The sequence below is a fragment of the Pan troglodytes genome, chromosome 12, assembly GCF_028858775.2.
Source record: "Pan troglodytes isolate AG18354 chromosome 12, NHGRI_mPanTro3-v2.0_pri, whole genome shotgun sequence".
Classification (NCBI taxonomy): domain Eukaryota; kingdom Metazoa; phylum Chordata; class Mammalia; order Primates; family Hominidae; genus Pan; species Pan troglodytes.
Window position 1 is genome coordinate 80,217,306 of NC_072410.2, and position 25,556 is coordinate 80,242,861.

General features: G+C 45.3%; 2 protein-coding genes across 7 annotated transcripts in view; one reads left to right on the forward strand and one right to left on the reverse strand.

The window, feature by feature from the left end:
* The window catches only part of MTA3 (metastasis associated 1 family member 3), a 281,381-nt gene extending 275,568 nt beyond the window's left edge, over positions 1-5,813 (reverse strand). The window contains exons 1-2 of one of the 3 annotated variants that reach the window (XM_063789935.1): positions 4,917-5,813; positions 4,669-4,760 (exon numbers count right to left, since the gene is read on the reverse strand). The gene's annotated coding sequence lies outside the window, so the exon portion shown is untranslated. Of the gene's footprint in view, positions 1-4,668; positions 4,761-4,916 lie in introns of those variants that run through there. The other 2 variants (XM_063789933.1, XM_063789932.1) reach the window with 2 other exon arrangements.
* Positions 5,814-6,250: 437 nt separating this feature from the next.
* KCNG3 (potassium voltage-gated channel modifier subfamily G member 3) overlaps positions 6,251-25,556 on the forward strand; it is a 105,807-nt gene continuing 86,501 nt past the window's right edge. The window contains exon 1 of one of the 4 annotated variants that reach the window (XM_001138271.5): positions 6,251-7,086. In XM_001138271.5, the coding sequence (XP_001138271.1) occupies positions 6,422-7,086 (665 nt within the window). In that variant the 5' untranslated portion in view covers positions 6,251-6,421. The remainder of the gene's footprint in view (positions 7,087-25,556) is intronic. The other 3 variants (XM_001138186.5, XM_063789938.1, XM_063789939.1) reach the window with 3 other exon arrangements.

Sequence of the window (25,556 nt, forward strand, 5' to 3'; positions counted from 1 at the left end):
ATACAAAAAACTGTACATATTTCATGTATACAACTTCTTGAGTTTGGAGATGAGTATACACTTTTGAAACTGTCATCACAATCTATGCCATAAACATATCCATCACTTCTGAAAGTTTCTTTCTGTTTTTTTATTATTCCTTTTTTTTTTTTTTCCTCTGTTGCCTAGGCTGTAGTGCATTGGCTTGATCTCAGCTCACCGCAACCTCCGCCTCCCAGGTTCAAGCGATTCTCCTGCTCAGCCTCCCCAAGTAGCTGGGATTACAGGCATGCGTCACCACCCTGGCTAATTTTGTATTTTTAGTAGAGACGGGGTTTCTCCATGTTGGTCAGGCTGGTCTTGAACTCCTGATCTCGTGATCTGCCTGACTCGGCCTCCGAAAGTGCTGGGATTACAGGCATGAGCCATCATGTCCCGCTATTCCTTTTTTTGAAATGATAAGAACACCTATAAGATCTACCCTCGCCGGGCGTGGTGGCTCACGCCTGTAATCCCAGCACTTTGGGAGGCCGAGGCGGGTGGATCACCTGAGGTTGGGAGTTCAAGACCAGCCTGACCAACATGGAGAAACCCTGTCTCTACTAAAAATACAATATTAGCCGGGGTGATGGTGCATGCCTGTAATCCCAGCTGCTCAGGAGGCTGAGGCAGGAGAATCGCTTGAACCCGGGAGGCGGAGGTTGCGGTGAGCTGAGATCGCACCATTGCACTCCAGCCTAGGCAAAAAGAGTGAAACTCCGTCTCAAAAAAAAAAAAAAGATCTACCCTCTTAGCAAATGCTTAAGTATGCATTATAGTACTATTGAATATAGGTACTATGCCACATCGTAGATCTCTAGGACTTATTCATCCTATATAACTGAAACTTCATACCCTTTGACTTATACCTCCCTGTATTAGAGCTCTGTAAACAAGACCACTCTCTGAATCTTGGGATAACCTCATAGTGCTATTGAGTTACAGCTCTACCTTTGTAATCTGAGAGACGAAAATAGATGCCCCTTAATAAACTAAGACAGACCCTAAGATAAGGAAACCAAGTTACTGATGGGTCAAGGGCTCAGGGCTTGGCTGGCAAATTTCTAAATTACTGTGGCTAAACTCCCTAAAAATAGGAGTTTTCAATTCTGTTATACAACCCAGATGACAACAACTCTGTCTGGATAGACAGCCATTACAAACATTCTTTTCTGATGAGCTGCTGCAGACCCCAGGTCAGTTTCAGCCAGCTTACAGAGGCAGCACACAAGCTGTCTTTGTGGCCTGTAGTTCACCTGTTGACATAAAGAGCCAAATTCCACCTCATTTTAATGCTAAAGCCCCATCACAAAGTGAACACGATGTATGTTACATATATGTGTACCAATTATGCATGTGTGCGCCTCCCCCATAAGTATGTACAGCTTTTCCCCCAAGCCTGCTGATTATGTATGGTACAGGCCCTGTGAGGCCTAAAACCCAACCTGTTATTTCCCTCTTTGAAGAGAGAGCACCTTCAGTCCACACCGGAGACTTTCTCTTCCTGGCTTGCAAACTGATAACAACAATAAAGCTCTCCTTTCTACCATTCAGCCATCCTGGTGGTCTTCTGAACACCTTCTACAGGGGTCATTCTGCACACTGGGCTAAGTCATTAGCCTTTTATTTATTAAAATGAGAGAAGTTTCCATTTGAATTTCCATTCGAAAAGCTGACTTTAAAAGTACCAACTGATTCGGCAGAGGCTGAGAAATAAACTGATGTAAATGCAAACATTGAAAAATATGAATTAACAGCAGGGCAAGGGCTTTTTAAAGCAGACAGAGTTGATAAGTAAGCTGCATGGAACAGTAGTGCCCACAGGGTATTTCAATTTCTAAAGCTGTGGGGCAAACAGGCTGTTCAGAGTCCTCGAACACATCCAGTTACGCAATGCAAAGTGATGGAAGAATCTGTGTTCAAGCCAGAGTCAGGAGTAAAAGGGTCACAACTTTTTACTGAATTTTTTGTTTCAGGTTACTCTGTTGTTGGTCACATGTTTAGACAAATCAATTCACTTATCCAATCTGTGTTTATTTAGAACCCAGGAACGAGAAATGAGCATGGCTGATTTGGGCTAAAGGAAGCATACATGAAGTGAGATTTTTCTAGTGTCATGCACTGAGCTACATACCACCTTCACATCAGCTTGTGATCTTTTCATTACCCCTTTGGATGTAGGTATTATTATCTTCATTCTACGGAGGAGAAAAACTGAAGATCAATGAGGTTTAAGGAACTGGCTCCAGGTGGCTTAGCAAATGAGTTATACAGCCAGGGTTTGAGCCTAGAGAGAGCCCTATAGACAATCTGGACTTTTTTTTTTTTTTTGAGATGGAGTCTCGCTCCATCACCCAGGCTCAAGTGCAGTGGAGCGATCTCGGCTCACTGCAACTTCTGCCTCCCGGGTTCAAGCGATTCTCGTGTCTCAGCTTCCTGAGTAGCTGGGATTACAGGGGCGCACCACCACACCCAGCTAATTTTTGTATTTTTAGTAGGGACGGGGTTTCACCATCTTGGCCAGGCTGCTCTCGAACTCCTGACCTCATGATCCACCTGCCTCAGCCTCCCAAAGTGCTGGGATTACAGGCATGAGCCACCGCGCCTGGCCAATTTGGACTTTATTGTATGGACAATTTCTAATTATCTACTTTTATATACTCCTTTTAGGTTTTGTTTTGTTTTTTTTTGAAAACCTCTAGTTTCAAGAGGAGTTTTGCTCTTGTAGCCCAGGCTGGAGTCCAATGGCACAATCTCGGCTCACTGCAACCTCTGCCTCCCAGGTTCAAGCGATTCTCCTGCCTCAGCCTCCCCAGTAGCTGGGATTACAGGTGTGCACCACCATGCCTGGCTAATTTTTTGAATTTTTAGTAGAAACGGGTTTCACCATGTTGGCCAAGCTGGTCTCAAACTCCTGAACTTGGGTGATCTGCCTGCCTCGGCCTTCCAAAGTGCTGAGATTACAGGCGTGAGCCACCACACCCAGCCACCTTTCAGGTTTTTGAACTTGGGAATGCCCTGATGAAAATGGATGGAAGGAAGAGCTCTGTGGTGGCCTTATTCAGAATTCATAGAGATACGAAAGAACTAGAATGCAAAGAGATGAGGTAGAAGGTTGTGGCAGCAATCCAGGCCCTGGAAACAGAGTGAGCAGAGTTTGACATGAGAAAACCTGATTCTAGCCTCTGCCAGGATGCTGCTGCTGGGAATGCTCGGGCTAGTTACAGCCACATCTCTGAAGCTTTGTAACTTCGGAGGGGAGAAAAAAATGGGAGTAATTTGCTTTTTTTTTTTTCCCTAGATTCTGAAACTAGAAAACCTCTAGGTTCTTTCAAACTCTAAAATTCTACCTTTAAATTGTAATGCATTCTAAAGATTTAGATATGAAGACCCTAAATACCATCCCGAGTCTAGGAGAGAATCTGGATGTAATACTTCTCAACATTATCTTCTCAAAGTACAAAGAATAGAATTGGCTTTAAGAATGCTCTCTAAACCAGATTATATTGAGACAAGCCTATCATTTCTGCATCACTGTTTTCTTTGTTTAAGAAAACGATTTGGGTATTGCTGCTGCAGCAGTGGTTGATGATATTAAAATCAAATAAAAATATTACTCTTGAAACAAATGAAATGATTTAAGCCTATCTCTCTAAGAAATCTTATGAAAATATACCTAGGAGGCACACATTGTATTGTCATCAAATTAATTTGTTTTCTAAGCTCAAATGTAATTTAAAATGAGATATTTCTTCAACTGGTTCAATCAACAGACAGTAGAGGGATTCTACGGAGAGAACACAGGAAATAAACCCTATAATAATGTTAGAGCAAACAATCGGCACTATAGTTCTGTCTTCTATTGCTTGTGATGCTTCTAGAAAGTATTTTTTAACGGCTTCCTGATGAATTGGCTCTTGGTATCAAGCCGGGCTCATCTCTGGCTCACATCTGCAAACTTTTCCCCATCCTCACGTCCTACAACAAATCCATCTTCAAGACCTGCAAAGTTCTTGGTCTCGGCGTTTCTCAGAACAGACCCTTCTTCATCTTCACAGACATGGGGTTGGGGATCCCATTCCTGGGTTGCGAAACGACCTTCTCCTTAGAATGACCCAAAGTGCAAAGGCATCTTCCTGAAATAAAGCTTTCATCAAGCCATTTCTGCTATGGAAACCTCCAGGGATTCCATTGCTTATGGGATCCAGTTTAAATGCTGCAGTTGAGATCCCCATTGTTTCAGTGGGCAAGTGCATTATATTTCTTCACAGACTTTAAACCTCCACATTCGAGATTTTGCTACTAGGAATGTTTTGCCCTTTCTCTGTGCCAACTCATGGCCATCAGCACCTCCAATTCTGTCTTGAAACTCACTTTCTTACAGATATTTTTCTTGTTTAATATCTACTTAGTAGATACTAAACAGCAAAGTAGCAGTATCTACCTAGTAGACACTAAATAGCAAAATAGATACTGAATAGCAAACTATTTAGTAGATACTAAGGTAGCAAATAACTCCTGTTTTTGAGCTTTTAATCACATTTAGTGCTCTTAAGATAAATTATCCAAGTCTGGGGATAAACAACTCACAGAGATTTTCATTCTTTAAGAAGCCACCGAGAGTGATTTTACTTTAAAGACAGCACTCACATTTTCAGTTGTCTGCCTTTTCACTAGGAATCCACTTAAGAACCAGCGCAAAAGGACTCCGTTTGGTGACCTCTAGCGGGCACCGGACAATCCTACAAAATTATGAAAAGTAGAGGGCAATGAAAAACTCTTCCCTTTAACCAGCCAGGTTACCCTGTGGTCAGATGACCGCATCTCACCCTACCCCACCCTTATTTTTTTCTTCTAGTATTTGTTTTGCATCTAACACGGTTCGCCTTACAACTCACCTGTCTCGCCTCCGGCGGGCTGGGCTGCCGGTGTCGGGTGTCAGGTGAATGAATTGCTGGTAGCAGTTTAAAATAATCCCTGCCAAGTGGAACCCGCTCTCTGGGCACGGACAAGAGCGCGGGGTAGATCGCTATGCGGAGCCTTCACGGGGCTCTTCCCGCTCGGAGGGCCGGTGCTGCAGCCGGGTCAGGGGTGCGCGGGGAAATCAAGATATTTTGAAAAGGAGGATGCAGACGAAGACCAAGAGAAAGGCTGTTTTTGCCGGTGACAAGGCGTTCCTCCCCAGACTTTCATCCCACTCTAAGGGCAGCATCTCGAGAGGGTCCAGGCGCGCTACATGTTAGGCGCCTTCTCAGGACTCGCGCCCCAGAACGTGGGGGCCGGGGCCGGGTCGGGGACCGCTTCCCTCCGCGGGCTGGCAGGCGGCACCGAGGCTGGGGGATGGGGCGTGTAGCCGCCCTCGGAGCACGCGGTACGTGGGTCGCCCCGTGCGGCGGTAGGAAGAGCAAAGTCGGCAGGAAAAGCCGTGGCTGGGATGCCTTCCCTGAGAAATCCTTAGGGGCGATGTCAGAACCCGAGCTGGGCTCCGGACAGTTTCTGGAAAAAGCTCTCCAAACGCCGTCTGTCCCCGCACCCGAGTCCACACTGGGCTTTGAACCAGGGCTGTTAAAAAGGGCCCTGGGGACTGCCCAAGTCATCCCGATGGCCCAGGGCAGGACGCGGGAGCAGGCATCCCGGCCGCTGGGCTCCCCGCTCCCCCGCCCTGCGGACCCCTCCCCGCCACTACGGGCGGGAGCGGAGGGGGAGGACGGCGTCACGAGGCGGGGAGCCCGAGGTCCAGGGCGGGGCGCCCGGGAATCCCAGCCCGAGCAAGCCGGGGAGGTGCGGGCGCGGGCGGGAAGCGGAGGGCGGCGCGGAGGGAGGTGAGCGGCGCGCGCGGAGCCGGCGGGCGAGGAGGAGGACTGCACAGAGGCCCCGCCCCCGCCGCCGCGAGCCGGCTCCTCGCCGCCTCCGAACCCGCTCACTTCGCCTCTCGCCTCTGGACGGCGGCGGGGCGGCCGCCGGATCCGCGGCCGCAGGGAGCGCCGGAGACGGGGAGCTATTCCGCCCCGGCGCCTCCATTCGGCGCCCGCACCCCTCAGGGGGTCGGCGTCGCGGCTTGGGAGAGGGCACCGCGGCCTCGGTGTGCGCAGCCCTCGGGCGCGAGGGTCGGCGGCGCGGACACAGCCGCGTTCCCAGCCGGTGGGGCGCAGCGCTGGCGCCGGCGAGGACTCCCCGGCCACCCGCAGGTACCGCCGGGCGGAGGGCGCGCTACTAGCAGCGCCGGAGATACTCGAGCCCAGGGACCCCCGGGCCAGCGGAGGGCAGGAGCGGAGCCCCGAGGGAGCGCGGGCCCCGACGGCGCGCTCCCCCGTCAGCCACGGGCAGGCAGGCCCCGCGTGGCGGCTTGGGGTGGGGGGCTGCAGCGGGGCCCTCGGGCCGAAAGTCCCCCGGGCGGCCAGCCATGACCTTCGGGCGCAGCGGGGCGGCCTCGGTGGTGCTGAACGTGGGCGGCGCCCGGTATTCGCTGTCCCGGGAGCTGCTGAAGGACTTCCCGCTGCGCCGCGTGAGCCGGCTGCACGGCTGCCGCTCCGAGCGCGACGTGCTCGAGGTGTGCGACGACTACGACCGCGAGCGCAACGAGTACTTCTTCGACCGGCACTCGGAGGCCTTCGGCTTCATCCTGCTCTACGTGCGCGGCCACGGCAAGCTGCGCTTCGCGCCGCGGATGTGCGAGCTCTCCTTCTACAACGAGATGATCTACTGGGGCCTGGAGGGCGCACACCTCGAGTACTGCTGCCAGCGCCGCCTCGACGACCGCATGTCCGACACCTACACCTTCTACTCGGCCGACGAGCCGGGCGTGCTGGGCCGCGACGAGGCGCGCCCCGGCGGGGCCGAGGCGGCTCCCTCCAGGCGCTGGCTGGAGCGCATGCGGCGGACCTTCGAGGAGCCCACGTCGTCGCTGGCCGCGCAGATCCTGGCTAGCGTGTCGGTGGTGTTCGTGATCGTGTCCATGGTGGTGCTGTGCGCCAGCACGTTGCCCGACTGGCGCAACGCAGCCGCCGACAACCGCAGCCTGGATGACCGGAGCAGGTACTCCGCCGGCCCTGGGAGGGAGCCCTCCGGGTAGGATGCACTGCTTCTCTGCCCGTCCCGTCCGTCCTGTCGCGTCTGTCCGTCCCGTCCATACGTCCCGTCTCCGTCCTGTCCGCCTCCGGGCGACCGAGCCAGCGGGGTGCGCGGCCCAGCGAGGCCCCAGGCGCGGCCAACTACGGGACCGGTCGGTCCCCACTCCTACCCCGTTGTCCGGGGCACCAGCGGGGTCTGGCCCTTACACTAGACACACCTCTTGAGGGCGAAATCCTCAGGCGTGGGGAGGGGCGTGTAGAGATAGACAAATGTCCCCTCTTTGTAGTTAACTTTTGCGCAGAGAGCAACCTGCTAATTACATTTTTCTGAACTTTTATTGTTAGGGTTCAACAATTAAGCCTTGAACTAAGCGCAGTTTGAATTATTTGCCAATTTTTGGTAGTGTTTGGAAAGATGGATTCTTGTTACGGTGAAATGTGCACTCTCCACACATTCTATACACTCTGCCCCCGGCATACTATGTGCTGTAATGGAATCGTTATATTATAAAGCAGGTTAATTTACCGATAGACTCTAAATAATGGATGTCTGTGCCCTTTTCTTTCCCCTTTTCCTACAAAGTATGGAGTTAGCAAACCTCTTGTCCACCGTTTGGTAGCAAAGATTCACACTGCGACTTTCAGAGGGTCTATGGTATGGGAAGGGAAAAAACCATTACCTTGAGAACAGAGAAAAATCTAAACTGTCCTAAATCCAGAAAACAGTATTTGGGTAAATTTTTTTTTCCACTTTACTAGGATGAATGGGAAAATATTGCAGTCTTTTCTTAGACTGTCTTACCTTGAAGTGGTGATAGCACTTTCCCGTTTTTAGTACAAGTGAGCATATTCAGTGGGAGGAATAAGCAGACTAAGGATGGACTTTCAAAGAAGACAGCCTTTTGGGGCACAAAACCCAAACTGCATATTATAGTTTATCTGTTTGACACTGTCTTAAGATCCTTCTTCCATTCATTTTTTAAATTTAAGGTTGTGCCCTCTCATGTTTTACTGATAGGCATGTACATGTTCGGAACGGCGGCCTTGCTATTGCAGTGGATTACTTCTACATAATATTCTTCCTGTAGGGAGTAAGGATTTTTATACAAATCTAAGAAGTAAATAAAATTGTCTAGTGCCACGGAGTCTATTATTTCTTCTTGGCTTGAAATCGAAGATACATGCTTTGAAAGGAAATTCATTAGGAAACTCATTTTGTTTAGTGAATTAGGTTCTAACAGTTTTGAATTTACAGATAAGAGTTACTTATTTGGTTCTCCAACAATACAATGAAATTAATTTATTTACCTAAATACATAAATGCCTTTTTTTTTTTAAGGAGGGCTTTAGGAAAATGGACTTGGAATTTTGATTCTCCAGTAACTGTAGAATTCTAAGGTTAGTGAAGGTTTGAGCTACATTAGCAAAGGAAACAGGGGAATTGAATTATTATTAGTGCAGATAATGAGGGAGTTGACTGAACCAGTATATGAGCAAAACCAGTAAAATACCTCAAATATAATCTTGGGGGAGGGAGGGTGTTTTGGGAGAGGGAAAGGGCCATATGGAGATCATTAATGTAAAGCATTTGTAAAGAAATGAGACAAATGCATAGTAATTTTAGGGAGAGAAACACAAGAAACAAAAAAGGGAAGACAGAGATGGAAAAGAGGGAGACTGCAAAAGAAGTGAAGGGAGAAAAGTAATGCTTATTTGTGTATATGTATTTTATGTATGTGTATAATTATTCAAGTCAGAGCTGTTTCCTAGATACTTAGATATTTCAGGCAAAAGCATGTTTTTCTTAGCTTAATGGCCCAGTTTTAGCTTCACTCTCTGAGTGTAGGTATATGAAAACCGCTATCTGCAATCCCAAACAGATAAACTGCAGGATGGCCGAATGAGGATGCTGCTCATTACAGAGGAAGCTCCCCTCTGCCCTTCAACAGAGAGGGCCCTTAACCTGTCACTTTAAGTATAGTCGTTAAAACCCTGCTTGCTTGTGGTTGCTGAAATTAGTCTTTCTAAAACATCATTCTCGTTATTTGACCATATTTTGCATCTGCCAAATAAAGCCAAAACTTCTTTCTTGGCCTTCAAGGCTCTTTACAGTTTGATGACAACCTGCCGATCTTGACTTACTCCATCATAGTTTGCAAACATCTTTTGAATATCTATTATGTTCAAGGCACTGCTGGTGTTCCAAATATTGTAACTTTCTGTTGTAAAGAAAAGTTGGTGTCAAGTTGGTGGTGTAGGAATCAGAGGCACAATTGATCTCTGAGAGTTCTGTTGTTCAGAGAAGGCCTTCAGGGTGGTGGAGGATGGAAACAAACCATGGTTGGAAGGTTGCAGAGGTTGTGCACTGCCCAAACTAGCAGGGAGTGTCATTTATTTTATTTTATTTTATTTTTTGCATTTTTAGTAGAGATGGGGTTTCTCCATGTTGGTCAGACTGGTCTCGAATTCCTGACCTCAGGTAATCCACCCGTGTCGGCCTTCCAAAGTGCTGGGACTACAGGCGTGAGCCACCGCGCCTGGCCAGGGAGTGTCATTTATATAAATTCTAGTTAATGCAACCTGTACAACCATGTGTGCCCTGCCTGGGAAGAAAATAAAAGAGATTTTTTAAGATAAAAGGAACATCATGGGCAAGAAACTTGTATATGATGTTTATGGAAGCTTGAGTCCAGTGATGGAGTGAGAGGTGGATAGAGAGCAGATGATAGAAGGCCTTGAATTCCAGGGAGAATAATTTTATTTTGCAGGCAGTGGCTAGCCATTAGCCAGTTTTGTGTTTAGGGTAAATGGGTTATGCATATAAAGTAGTACATGTGGTACATGTGTTCTGTGATTTGGAGAGAGGGAAGATTGTACACAGGAAGATGAGTTGGAGATCTTCCCAGAGGGAGGGGATGAGAGCTTGGATGGCTTTGTGGTGGTGGAGAAATGGAGGAGAAATGACAACTCTGGAAAATACCAGGAAGAGTCAGAATTAATCCAGGGCATTGGAAGGGCACAGGCATCAGGGACTGATGAAGTGGACTTTCCAGGAGTTAACAGTATCCTCTGCCATTTGCAGTCTTCATTTGTCCAGCCTGGCCTGCTTACTTCTTCCTGAGCCACTCAAATGTCCCTTACTGTGCAATGCTTAGCCTGGTGATATTGGATTATTCATCAAGCCCAATTCAGATTCTATTCCTCTCTTGAAGCATTTACTGATTACCCCAGTGGATGTGATGTTTCCTCCTGAACTCCTTAAGGAATTGCTTATTTGTACTATTTATTTGGCATCTATGATATCCTTCTTAGCATGATGGTTATATTTTCATATAAACATATCCTGGCTCCTAAGCTGGATTAGATAAAAAGTCCTAGAAGGCAGGTAAATTCTCTTATACTATTTGTTATTAAAACATCTTTTATTTTGTATTTTTGTTGATTGATTGAGAAGAGATCTCATTCTGTCACCCAGGCCAGAGTGCAGTGGTGCGATCAAGCCCACTGCAGCCTGGAACTCCTGGAGTCAGGTGATTTTCCCACCTCAGCCTCTGGAGTAGCTGGGACCACAGGCATGAGCTACCACGCCCAGTGAATTAAGAACATTTTTTGTAGACATGGGGTCTCACAGGCCAGGCGTGGTGGCTCACGCCTGTAATCCCAGCACTTTGGGAGGCCGAGGTGGGCAGATCACAAGGTCAGGAGTTCGATGTGGGGTCTTACTATGTTGCCCAGGCCTGTCGTGAACTCCTGGCTTCAAGCAATCCTACCACCTTGGCCTCCCAAAGTATTGGGATTACAGGTGTGAGCCACTGTGCCCAGCTGAAATACTAGGAAATAATTCTTTTTTTTTTTTTTTTTTTTTGAGACGGAGTCTCGCTCTGTCGCCCAGGCTGGAGTGCAGTGGCGCGATCTCGGCTCACTGCAAGCTCCGCCTCCCGGGTTCACGCCATTCTCCTGCCTCAGCCTCCCGAGTAGCTGGGACTACAGGCGCCCGCTACCACGCCCGGCTAATTTTTTTTTGTATTTTTAGTAGAGACGGGGTTTCACCGTGTTAGCCAGGATGGTCTCGATCTCCTGACCTCGTGATCCGCCCGCCTCGGCCTCCCAAAGTGCTGGGATTACAGGCGTGAGCCACCGCGCCCGGCTGGAAATAATTCTTAGTACTTGCCAGAGTTGTCATTTCTCCACTACCGCAAAAATTGCTATTCAGGCACCATAAATATCTATTGTTTATATAACATTTCAAAATATAACCTTCCAGAACTATGTCTTCTATTGCATAGTTTAAAATGCTGTTTGGGGCCAGGCGTGGTGGCTCACACCTGTAATTCCAGCACTTTGGGAGGCCGAGGCAGGCGGATCACCTGAGGTCAGGAGTTCGAGACCAGCCAGACCAACATGGTGAAACCCCGTCTCTACTAAAAATACAAAAATTAGCTGAGCGTGGTGGTGGGTGACTGCAATCCCAGCTACTCAGGAGGCTGAGGCAGGAGAATCGCTTGAACCTGGGAGGCGGAGTTTGCAGCGAGCTGAGATCACGCTACTGTACTCCAGCCTGGGCGATAAAGTGAGACTGAGTCTCAAAAAAAAAAAAAAGAAAAGAAAATGAAAAAGGTCTATCAGGAAACAGCCTGTAGTCCCAGCTACTCCAGAGGCTGAGGTGGGAGGATCACCTGAGCCCAGGAGTTGAAGGCTGCAGTGAACTATGATTCAGCAACTGCACTCCAGCCTAGGCAGCAGGGAGACCCTGTCTCAAAACAAAACAACAATAAAAAAATCAAGGAACAATTATTTATCAAGTACTTAATGGTACGAAAGGAATAAAGATAAGAGTATGGTTTACTTATATGAACCTCCGAAATTTTGGCACAGTGCACAATCTAAAGTTTGGAAGAAATCTTAGGTCTTCCAAAGCAATATTTTAGAACTTTTTATGTATGAGGATAATCCTTTTAAATTGATTTGTTTTAGATGGTTAATAATCATATAAAAACGGTTCAAAATCTAAAAGCTACAAAACTAAGCCTTTCTCCGTTCTTCCAGCCATTCAGTTCTTTTCCCTAGATGTAACCAAAGTTACTGGTTTTTGGTTTGTCATTTCAGAGACATTTTATATATTTGTAAGTACATTATATATATTTACAAAAGCCAGAAATACAGTGTGATACACAGTCCTGAAACTTGCTTTTTAACTAACAATGTGTCATGTAGATCATTCCATGTGAGTCCAAGAGCTCCCTGATTCTGCAGCTTCGTAGTATTGTACTGTAGAGATGGCCCATAGTCACTATACATTTATGTCGTTTCCTGTCTGTGGTAAACGCTGCAGTGATTATCCTGTTCATATATATTTTACTTCTTTTATGCAGGTATATCCATAGGATACATTCCTGAGAGTTAAATCATTGGGTCAAAGGAGATATGCACTTGTAATTTTCACAGATAATTCCAAACCACTCTCCAAAAAGATTGTACTGTATCAATTTATGCTTCCACCAGCAATATAGGAGAGAGCATGTTTCTGCATGCTCTACAAAGTATTTGATCTTTACTATGCTGAAAAGTGAAAAATGGTATCCAGTAGTTTTGTTTTATTTTGAGCAAGATTTTGCATCTTTACATATATTGAGGAGTCATTCATCTTGCTTTTAAAAATGAGATATTTATACCTTTTTCTGGTTTTGTCAATGACTTTCTTAGTTTGAAGATTAAAAATAATATTAAGGTTGCAGTGAGCTGAGCTCACGCCACTGCATTCCAGCCTGAGTGACAGAGCAAGACTGCATCTCAAAAAAAAAAAAAAAAAAAATTAGCTCTTTTTATGATATTAGTTGCAAATACTTTGTTTTCTAATTTAGGACCCCATTAAAAGACAACTACAATTGCCTAAAACATAGTAGCTGCACTTTCACTATCTATTTGTTGAGCAAAAATGCATAATGATTAAAAAAAAATTGTGAATTCTTTTTTTTTTTTTTTTTTTTTGAGACAGAGTCTTGCTCTGTCACCCAGGCTGGAGTGCAGTGGCACGATCTCAGCTCACTGCAACCTCTGCCTCCTGGGTTCAAGCGATTCTTCTGTCTCAGCCTCCCAACTAGCTGGGATTACAGGTATCCGCCACCCCGCCCGGCTAATTTTTGTATTTTTAGTAGAGACGGGGTTTCACCATATTGGCCAGGCTGGTCTCAAACTCCTGACCTTGTGATTCACCTGCCTCTGCCTCCCAAAGTGCTGGGATTGCGGGAGTGAGCCACCGTGCCCGACCAATAATTGTGAATTCTAACCATTCATCAACTCTTGAGTTCCTGTGATTGTGCCAGGTGCTGTGCCAGACAGTATGGGCACAGAGGTTCCTACAAAGGGTTCCTGCTGTCATGGAGCTGGGCAGTTAGTGGTGATAGTAGCAGACAGCACAGTAAGCAAATCATTTCAGATTGTGAAAGGTGACGTGAGTTGAGTGAGAAGAGTGTTCTGGGTAGAGGGAGCAGCTAATGCAAAGATGCCACTGAGATGGCAATGGGCTGGGCTTGTCTACAGGACAGAAGGAAGGCCCATGTGGGCTATAGTTTTGTCCAAGGGTAGATGAGGTTGGAGGGCAGTGGGGCCTATCAGGCAGGGGCTGTGTGCCATGGGAAGGAGTTTGGATTTTCTTCCAAATGTGACAGGGAGGTCTTTGGAAGGTTTTAAGCAGATGAAAGCTGTGATATGTGTTTTAAAAACACCACTGGGTAGAGAATGAAGGGAGGGTCAACAGCAGATGTGGAGAGACCTGGCAGCTGAGAGCGTATGGACCTTGATCTTAGGGAATAGCAGTGGAGACGGTGAGAAGTGACTGGATTCAGGTGAATTATGTGGGTGTTATTATGTCATTAATGACAGCTCACCTACCAGGACTAGGAGAGTGTATGAGATATTTATTGTGTGAAGCTGTGCTAGGGCCCACAGGCACTGGGGTCCCTCTCGCTTGACTACTTTGGCTCACACACAGTAAGCCTGAATCCAGTTCTTTTTCTACAGGATCTGCTTCCCATTTGGGGATATTGTGGGGAGCAGACTCTGGAAGAGGGATCTCCAGCATGTTGGTGGGAGAAGGATCATAGACGTCTTTCCTTACTTTACAACTGAGTTTAGTCCTCATTGAGAGGACTGTCTCACCTGTTAAAGATAATAGTGAGCACATTCACAATCTCCCTTGATAAACAGTTCTAGTAACGAATTAATCTTAGAATGGTGATGTTCTTAATGTTTTATCTGATTATTAAGATAAACTAGATTTTTCAGGCAGTTTGCCTTCTAGTAACATCTGAGTATTATTCTGACACTTCCAAGGAGATTAATGTTCTTTTTCTCATTTTAACATATAGACAAGTTGTTTTTTAAAATGACTAAGCATTTGCCGGGCACGGTGGCTCATGCCTGTAATCCCAGCACTTTGGGAGGCCGAGGCGGGTGGATCACGAGGTCAGGAGATCGAGACCATCCTGGCTAACACGGTGAGACCCCCGTCTCTGCTAAAAATACAAAAACAAAATTAGCTAGGCATGGTGGCGGGCGCCTGTAGTCCGAGCTACTCGGGAGGCTGAGGTGGGAGAATGGCGTGAACCCAGGAGGCAGAGCTTGCAGTGAGCCGAGATCACACCACTGCACTCCAGCCTGGGTGACAGAGTGAGACTCCGTCTTAAAAAAAAAAAAAAAAAAAGCTCTTTGCTGGCAGCATTTGAGAAGTTGTGACTTCTGAAAGGTCAGACATAAAGTAGTGGCCCCTTTGTTTTTTGCTCCCTTTTGCCTGTAGACTTTGTCCCCTTAGTCAATCTCAGCTGAAGTGTTCTTGTTTGAGTTTTAAATCTCTTTAGCAGGCAAAGTCTTGCTATAATTTTGATCTGCTCTTTAGAAATTTTTTTCTAAAAGTTGCTTCATGTTGGAATTTTGATCTTTAATTGGTATTGCTTTGTGTTGTGGTGGTGAGAATTTGAGATTTTTAAAATGTTAAAATTTCTTGTGTTATTTTAATCCTCAATTAAAAAAATTAAATGATCAAAATGAAACACCAGGTGATGGAAATTTAAATTTCAATTATATTATTTTGATTGCCTTTCAGTTCAATACTGTATAAATCCAATAGGTTTTAAGTACTTTAAAAATAAAAAGCAGTATTTGAAACTGAAGATGAAAGTCTTAGTGCTTTTACTGTGCAGATAAGGTGGATATTTTCAGAAGTCAGTAATTACTAGATCTCTGATAGGATTGTACATAACCCAGAACCTCAGTTAAATTCTGTTCTTTCACAGTAGACTGTTTCTTTTAATGTGTACAGGCTGCTGCCAATTTTAGAATTCAGTGGAAACTTTCTTTTGTCAATGCCCTTTCTGTAACCAGAGTGCTTCTTTTTTCCCTACCTTTTGGCAAGCAAGTTATTTTCAACATTATTCTTTTTATATTTGTAAAATTAGAACTTTCTTCATCGGAAAAAAAGTGTTAAAATGTGAAAAGTTAACTTGCCCTATCTCTTCAATCCCACCACTCAGTTTCTGGGTATTCTTCGAGAAACTTTCCATGCACATATAAACATATATACACATGTGCGTGTACACACACACACAAACACATACATGCAAGTGTATACAATTACATATATATACACACATACGGATTTTCTCTTTTATTATTTATTTATTTTTTCTTCAGACGGAGTCTCGCTCTGTTGCCAGGCTGGAGTGCAGTGGCACGATCTCGGCTCACTGCAACCTCCGCCTCCCTGGTTCAAGCAATTCTCCTGCCTCAGCCCCCCGAGTAGCTGGGACTACAGGTGTGCACCACCATGTCCAGCTAATTTTTGTATTTTTAATAGAGATGGAGTTTCACCATGTTGGCCAGGCTGGTCTCGAACTCCTGACCTCACGTGATCCACCCTTCTCGGCCTCCCAAAATGCTAGGATTACAGGTGTGAGCCACAGCACCCGGTCAGATTTTCTCTTTTAAATACATAATTGGGATTGTTCTATGATCTTGTTCAGCAATTGGCCTTTTTTACTTAATGATACATTTTGAAACTCTTTTCATGCCAGGAGCAGGGGCTTAGGCCTGTAGTCCTAGCACTTTAGGAGGCCTGAGGCGAGAGGATCGCTTGAGCTCAGGAGTTCGAGACCAGCCTGGGCAACATGGCGAAATCCCGTCTCTACAAAATTTAGCCGGGTGTGGTGACGTGCTCCTGTAATCCCAGCTACTCAGGAGTCTGAGGTAGGAGGATCACTTGAACCTAGAAGGTAGAGGCTGCAATGAGCCGTGATTGTGGCAGTGCACTCCAGCTTGGGTGACAGAGCAAGACCCTGTCTCGAAAAGAAAGAAAGAAAAGAAACTCTTTTCATATTAGTTCTCATAAATCTCCCCCATTCTTTAAATATTTGTATAGCATTCCACTGCATGGATGTGCCATAATTCATTTAATAAATGTCTCATCTGATGATAATAGTAATGATTGTAACAGTTAATATTTATTGAATACTGACATGTGTTTTGTCGTCTAAGTCTCATTACAGTCCTATGAAGTAGTGCTGTTACCCAGTTTTATGCCTGAGATTTAGGTACTTTATCCAATATGTCCAGACTCACACAGTGGGTCAGTGGCGCCCTGGGCTCTGATTCCCATGCTCCCACTCTACTCTGCTGAGAAATGCTTAGTTTGATACTAGTATTTCAAAAGTGCAAACAGTGGCGCAGAGCACGATCATTTCCACATATCCTTGCAAATTGGTGTGAGTATATATTTAGGCTAAATTCCAAAGTGGAAAATAGCTGAGTTAAAAGGATTGTGCTTTAAACATTTTTTGATAGATACTGCTAAATTTCCCTCTAAAATATGCAAGTCAGAACTATTCTTTATTGATGATAACCATCATCATATGCAGTTAGTAATGAATAGGATCCTATATTAATAACACATTTAATAGCACATTTAATAGCAAACATCTGGAAACAACGTAATTAAAAAAATAGAACAGCTGTTTTTTTATTTTTATTTTTTTGAGACAGGGTCTTGATCTGTCACCCAGGCTGGAGTGCAGTGGTACAATCTCCTTTCACTGCAACCTCTGCCTCCCTGGCTCTGGCGATCCTCCCACTGTAGCCTCCCAAGTAGCTGGGACTACAGGGACACACTACCGTGCCTGGCTAATTTTTATATTTTTTGTAGAGATGGGATCTTGCTATATTGTCCGGGCTGGTCTTGAACTCCTGGACTTGAGTGATCCATGTATCTCGGTCTCCCAAAGTGTTGGGATTATAGGCATGAGCCACTGTGCCTGGCCTAGAATAGCTTTATTGAGATATAATTCACATACCATAAAATGCAGTGGTTTTTGGGATATTTCGAAGATTGTGCAACCGTCACCATCTAGAGTGTTTTTGTTTTTGTTTTGAGGTGGAGTCTTGCTCTGTTTGCCAGGCTGGAGTGCAGTGGTGCAATCTCAGCTCACTGCAACCTCAGCTTCCCGGGTTCAAGCGATTCTTGTGCCTCAGCCCCCTGAGTAGCTGGGATTACAGGGGTGCGCCACCATGCCCAGGCCCGGCTAATTTTTGTATTTTTAGTAGAGACGGAGTTTCACCATGTTGGCTAGGCTGGTCTTGAACTCCTGACCTTGTGATCCACCCACCTTGGCCTCCCAAAGTGCTGGGATTACAGGTGTGAGCCACTGCATCCGGCCTACTGCCTGGCTAATTTTTAATTTTTTTGTAGAGACAGAGTCTCTCTGTGTTTCCATTCTGGTCTTGAACTTCTGGCCTCAAGCAATTCTCCTGCCTTGGCCTCCCAAAGTGTTGGGATTATAGGCATGAGCCACTATGCCCGATCTGTAGGTTATATTTTTAAAAATCAATTGCAAGTTGGTTTTATGGCTCCCTATTCATGTATTCATTAAATTCAACAAACATTTATTGAGCACCGACTATGTATTTAGGACTGTTTTAGGTGTTAGGGATATAGCAGTGAATAAAACAAAGTCCTTGCTTTCAATGACCACCTATTCTATTAAATAAATACATAACACTGTAGTCCCAGCTGTTTGGGAGGCTGAGGCAGGCAGTTTGTTTGAGCCCAGGAGTTTGAAGCCAGCCTGGGCAACATAGTGAGATCCCATCTCAAAAGAAAAAACACAATGTAAGTTATCTTTCATGGGATTAGAGAAAAACAACAACAAGAAAAACCCAGAGGGCGATAAGTGTTATGAAGTAATAAGTCAGAATAAGGGGTGTGCAGAGTGTAAGTGTGCGCCATGATTAGGACAGGCCTCTGTGATAGGTGATGCCTGAATAGGGTCCTGGAGGGATGCAGGAGGCACCTGGGAAGATAGCTGGGTGAAAGAGTTTTAAGCATAGAGAAGAGGAAGCACAAACCAATCCCTGAGGCGGATATGTCTTTGGTCAATTGGAGCAACAGGAAGGAAACCAAGAGAGGTGAGAGTGGTGGGGAATGCGGGGGAAGGCAGGGGACGTGTAGCCCAGGAAGCGCCTTATAGATGCACCAACTAAAAGGATTTAGGTTTGATTGTTTTCTTTTTACCATTTGGTAAGGATTTTGGATTTATATCTGAATGTGGGTTTTGAGGAGAATAGAGAATTTGGCTTAATTTTAAAAGATCGCTTTGGTCTGCGTGTGGAGTATAGACTCCAGGGTCCTGCAAGGGTGGAGCCAGTGAAGCCAGTTAGAACCTCAGTAAGAGATTCAGGGTGGGTTTCTTGGCTAGCTCACAGAAGCCTTTGGTACTGGTATTTGGTTTCTCCTGGATGGTCAAGGACTTCCTTGAGTCCTGGGTTCAGACAGCTAAAGGTCCTGTTGATCCAGGCTGTGGTGTCAGGGTTTCCCTTTTTCTGGGTAAAGATATTGTTATAATCAGCCAAGTGAGCCTCTGGCCTCATGGTATGACAAGGGTCTCTACTCATCCCCCACACACTTTGTTGCAGGACCAGTGGGAGTCTGGAGCTGGGGTGGGCAGACTATAACCCGCAGACGAACTCAGGCCCACTGCCTGGTTTTTGTGTAGCCCCTGAACTAAGTAAGAATGGATTTTGGCCAGGCGCGGTGGCTCATGCCTGAAATCCCAGCACTTTGGGAGGGTGAGGCGGGCAGATCACCTGAGGTCAGGAGTTCGAGACCAACACGGCGAAACCCTGTCTCTACTGAAAATAGAAAAATTAGCCGGGTGTGATGGTGCATGCCTGTAATCCCAGCTACTAGGGAGACTGAGGCACAAAAATTGCTTGAACCCAGGTGGAGGTTGCAGTGAGCCAAGATCACGCCACTGCACTCTAGCCTGGGCAACAGAGCAAGACTCCATCTCAAAGAAAAAAAAAAGGATTTTACTTTTTTTTTTTTTTTTTAAGATGGGGTCTCAATATGCTGCCTAGGCTGGTCTTGAACTCGAGCTTAAAGGCTCTTCCTGTCTCAGCCTTACGAGTAGTTATGGTTTTTACATTTTGTAAATGTTGAAAAAAAATTGAAAGAAGAATATTTTATGACTCGTGAACACTACATGACATTCACATTTTAGTGTCCATAAATAAAGTTTTATTGGAACACAGCCACACTCATTCTTTTACATATTGTTTATGGCAGCTTTCCTACTACTTTGGCAGAGGTGGGTAGTTGCAATAGAAACTGTATGGCCTGAAAAGCCTAAAACATTTACTATCTGGCCCTTTATAGGAAACATTTGCCAACCCCTGATTTAGAATGGTGGTGCCACCCAGGCCTGGACTTAACACTTTACCACTGTCTAGCTACAGGACCTCAGGCATGTTCTTTCCCTAAGGCTGAGTTTGCTTGTCTGTAAGATGGGGATAACGAGAGTACCTGTGATATTTGGTGGCTTCCAGGATCAGGAAGTGATGCCTGATTCTAGTCTTCTAACCAGCCATGCTAAGCGCCCTTGGATCCAACTGAGGACCACCCTGACTTACAGAGTGTTCTATTTCCCCAAAGTACTAAACAATAATTAGAACTTATTATTGAATCATGATAGTTCTGGTAGAACAGGGGCTTTTATGGTTGGTGTGGGATATCAAGTATTTAGAAGTTAAGGACTGTGTGTGTTTTTGTTTGTTTGTTTTTGTTTTCTAATTTGAGACAAAGTCTTGCTCTGTCACCCAGGCTGGAGTGCAATGGTGCATGCAATCTCGGCTCACTGCAACCTCCACCTCCTGGGTTCAAGCAATTCTTGTGCCTCAGCCTCCTGAGTAGGTGGGGTTACAGACATGCACCAACACGCCTGGCTAATTTTTGTTATTTTTAGTAGAGACAGGGTTTCACCATGTTGCCCAGTCAGGTCTCGAACTCCTGGCCTCAAGTGATTTGCCCGCCTTGGCCTCCCAAAGTGCTGGGATTACAGGTGTGAGTCACCCCGCCTGCCTGATTTGTGTTAATTTCAGAGATGCTTAAGCCTCATTTATGCCACTCTTTTTTTCTTTATTTTTCTTTCTTTTTTTTTTTTTTTTTTTGAGACAGGGTCTCATTTTGTCACCCAGACTGAAGTGCAGTGGTGCTATCTTGGCTCACTGCAGCCTCGACCTACTGAGCTCAAGCGACCCTCCTGCCTCAGCCCCCCAAGTGGCTGGGACTATGAGCATGCACCACCATGCCCAGCTACTTTTTTTGAGTTTTTGTAGAGATGGGGTTTTGCTCAGTTGCCCAGAACTGGTCTCAAACTCCCTAGCTCAAGGGATTTGCCCACCTTGGCCTCCCAAAGTGTTGGGATTACAGGTGTGAGTCACTAAGCCTGGCTATTCCACTTTTATATGACGATATTCATGCTTGAGCTGCACCTTGGAAAATACCAGGATTCACTACTTGGAGCTGATTGTGAGATGGCAAGGTACTTCTGGGTTCTAGTAAGTGCTTTATTCTTTGTATCTATCCTAGAGAAAGAAAGTTTAGCTATCCTTGAGTCTGACTTAGTAAATCTGGTGGCTGGGGAGGCAATGGGTGATCAAAACTGGGATTCAGGAGATAGGTCCTACAGATTGAGCATCCCAAATCTGAAAATCCAAAACGTGCCAAAATCTGAAACTTTCTTAGTGCTGACATGATGCTCAAAGGAAATGCTCATTGGAGTATTTTGGATTTCGAATTTGAGATACTCAAGTGGTATTATGCAAATACTCCAAAATCCAAAAAAAAAAAAAAAATTCAAACTCTGAAATACTTCTAGTCCCAAGCATATTAGAAGAGATACTCAACCTGTATTAAATCAGGGACAGCTGTTTTAGTAATGTATTAAAAGTTTATGATTTTATATGAAATAAACTGGGATGCACACTTTAAGAAAGGAAGTGAGTTTTATGTGTTAATATTACCCATTAACTCTTGAGGCATAACCAAGACGGGACCCTTGCCCTCAAGTAGCCATAGAGCCATCTATGAGAGAAGGTGAGATGGTGCCGCTGTGGAAGGGAGTGCAGGTGGGGGACAGAACTAACACAGCCTGGGGTGTCCCAGAAGGGCTTCTGAGGTTATGTCATTTGAGTGACACCAAACTGTGTTAGTTTTTATATCCTCCACTACCATGTACTCAATTTTTTTTTTTTTTAAGCTTTACCTAAGAATGTCTTTGACAGGCCAGGTGTGGTGACTCAGACCTGTAATCCTAGCACTTTGGGAGGCCTAGGTGGGAGGATCACTTGAGCCCAGGAGTTCAAGACCAGCCTGGGCAATATAATGAGACCTCTTCTCTACAAATTAAGAAAATTAGCTAGGCATGGTGACGTGCACTACTCCCAGCTACTCAGGAGGCTGAAGTGGGAGAATTGCTTGAGCCCAGGAGGTCAGGGCTGCAGTGAGCCATGAAGGTGCCATTGCACTCCAACCTGGGCAACATAGTGAGACCCTATCTCAAAAAAAATTCTAGTTTAATATATAATATGATAAATATAGATAGATGTAATTTACATAAAACAAAAGCTCCTTTAGATCGTCAGGAGTTGAGTGTAAAGGGGTCCTGAGCCCCAAAAGTTTGAGAACCATGGTTTTAAAGGCAACCAGTTTCCAAGTCCTCAACTTCAATGTGGACACCTATAACAAGTAGGCCTGAGAACGTGCTTGTGATAAAGGCTCCAGGCTCTCCTTTCACAATTCCAACTCCCACTTTACAAATGAAAAACACTCCTCTCACTCATCCAGAACCTTACTAAGGTGCGTTGTGTCAGGGTATAAAACCCTGTGGGATGCCCGTGAAAGAGGTGACTCAAAAAATATATATATATTTTTTGAGACGGGGTCTTGCTTTGTCACCCAGGCTGGAGTGCAGTGGCACGATCTCGGCTCACTGCAACTTCTGTCTCCTGGGTTCAAACGATTCTCTGGCCTCAGCCTCCCTAGTAGCTGGGATTACAGACATGCACTACCATGCTTGGCTAATTTTTATATTTTTAATAGAGACGGATTTTCGCCATGCTGGCCAGGCTAGTCTCGAACTCCTGACCTCAGGTGATCCACCCACCTCGGCCTCCCAAAGTGCTAGGATTGCAGGCCTGAGCCACCATGTCCGACCCCGACACAAATATCTAATAAAAATTTTGTATTGACCAGCTACTCGGGAGGCTGGGGCAGGAGAATGGCGTGAACCCGGGAGGTGGAGGTTGCAGTGAGCCGAGATTGCGCCACTGCACTCCAGCCTGGGTGACAGAGCAAGACTCCGTCTCAAAAAAAAAAATATATATATATATATGTGTGTGTGTGTGTGTGTGTGTGTGTATATATGTGTGTGTATATATATGTATATACACACACATATATATAGTATTGAAAAATTTGTCTTGAAATATTTTAATGTATCGTCCCTTTCTGCCTTTAAGCAGAAGAGTAACTAGTGTATTTAGCAGTCACTGGAAACCTTTTGATCTAAGTATTTTTTTTTAATCAGTACTTTTTTTTTTTCTTTTTTTTTTTTTGAAACAGAGTCTTGCTCTGTCGCTCAGGCTGGAGTGCAGTGGCGCAATCTCAGCTCCCTGCAACCTCCGCCTCCCGGGTTCACACCATTCTCCTGCCTCAGCCTCCTGAGCAGCTGGGACTACAGGTGCCTGCCACCACGCCCGGCTAATTTTTTTTTTTGTATTTTTTAGTAGAGACGGGGTTTCACCGTGTTAGCCAGGATGGTCTCGATCTCCGGACCTCGTGATCCGCCCGTCTCAGCCTCCCAAAGTGCTGGGATTACAGGCGTGAGCCACCACGCCTGGCCTTAAGCAGTACTTTTGAAGAAGTGAGAAAGTGAATGACTCTAATGATGGGCAACAAATTCTTTTGCAAAGTTATATGATTATCAGTTCTTTGCTTTTTACAAATGTTTTATTTTGTCCGGGCATGGTGGCTCACACCTGTAATCCCAGCACTTTGGGAGGCTGAGGCTGGCAGATCACTTGAGGCCAGGAGTTCGAGACCAGCCTGGCCAACATGGTGAAACTCCGTCTCTACTAAAAATTCAAAATCATTAGCCAGGCATGGTGGTGTGCGCCTATAACCCCAGCTACTTGGGAGGCTTAGGCATGAGAATCTCTTGAACCCAGGAGGTAGAGGTTGCAGTGAGCTGAGATCGTGCCACTGCACTCCAGCTGGGGTGACAGAGCAAGATTCTGTCTCAAAATTTTTTGTTTTTTAAAATTTTTATTGAGAAGGATCTCACTCTGTTGTCCAGGCTGGATTACAGTGGCATGATCTCAGCCCACTGCAGCCTTAACCTCCTGGGCTCAGGCAATCCTCCCACTTCAGCCTCTCAAGTAGCTGAGATTCCAGGCCTGTGCCACCGTGCCTGGCTAATTTTTTGTATTTTTTTTTTTTGTAGAGACTGGGTTTCTCTATGTTGCCCAGGCTGGTCTCGAACTCCTGAGTTCAAGCAATCCTCCCACCTCGGCTTCCCAAAGTGCTGGGATAACAGGTTTGAGTCACTGCGCCCGGCCTGGTTGTAAAATTTGTAACAGATAAATTTGTAACAGACATGAATAATTGAAAAAATTTTTAAAAACTGTACTTACTTTATTTAAAAAGTTTCAATAGAATTTTAATGTTTTATTAATTATTATTATTATATGAGACGGAGTTTCACTCTTGTTGCCCAGGCTGGGGTGCAATGGCACGATCTTGGCTCACTGCAACCTCTGCCTCCCGGGTTCAAGTGATTCTCCTGCCTCAGCCTCCCGAGTAGCTGGGATTACAGGCATGTGCCACCACTCCTGGCTAATTTTGTATTTTTAGTAGATACGGGGTTTCACCATGTTGGTCAGGCTAGTCTCAGACACTCCTGACTTCAGGTGATCCACCCACCTTGGCTTCCTTAAGTGCTGGGATTACAGGCTGAGCCACTGTGCTTGGCCTGATTTTATTAATTTTATACTGAATTTTGTAATATTCATGTTTTGATCAATTGCATCCTATTAATACTTGGAGTGGTAACTTGATGAAAAAATTTGACACAATTTACAGTCACAGGAATTTTTTTTTTTTTTTTTTTTTTTAAAGAGACAGAGTCTCAGACCGGGCGCAGCAGCTCATGCCTGTAATCACAGAACTTTGGGAAGCTGAGGTGGGCAGATCACTTGAGGCCAGGAGTTCGAGACCAGCTTGGCCAACATGGCGAAATCCCGTGTCTACAAAAAAATAAAAAAATTAGCCAGGTGTAATGATGTGCACCTCTTATCCCAGCTACCCGGGAGGCTGAGGCACGAGAATCAGTTGAACCTGGGAGAAAGAGGTTGCAGTGAGCCAAGATCGCACCACTGTACTCCTCCAGCCTGGGCGACAGAGCGAGACTCTATCTCAAAAAAAAAAAAAAAAAGAGAGACAGAGGCTTGTTCTGTCACTCAGGCTGGAGTACAGTGGTGTGATCATAACTCACTGAAGCACCAAATTCCTGGCTCAGGCTATCCTCCTGCCTCAGCCTCTCAAGTAGCTGGGACTACACTGCACCCAGTAGCACAGGAAATTTTAAACAGTTAAATTGTAAGCCTATTTTTTGTTGTTGCAGAGAAAGGTAATGGGTGTTTACAAAATTTCAAGTATCAAAATATATTACAGTTGGTCCTTTTAAACCTTGGTTATAGAAGTTTGTTCAGCAAATATACTGAACACCTGTGTACTGTGTGCTAAGGACACAATGATGAGAAGAGAGGAAATAAGGTAGCTTCCTTGCCCTTGTGTAGCCTGGTCTAATTATGATTAGTTTGCAGAAGTCGTGTACATTGGGTCAGCTGCCACTGGAGTAAGGCAGGCTGGCCCCTCCCAAACCTATTGCTTTCAAAGGATTCATCAGAACAAAAGAATTCCCCTTTATGTGTTCTCTTTAATTTGTCCATATGTAATTTTCTTTTTGTTTGTTTTACAACAAAAATTTTAAGTGAAAATTACAATGTAGTGCATAAAACTTAAGTGTAAGATTTGATAAAATTTGACAAATGTTTAAAAAATATATCAGGGCAAAATTAAGTGGG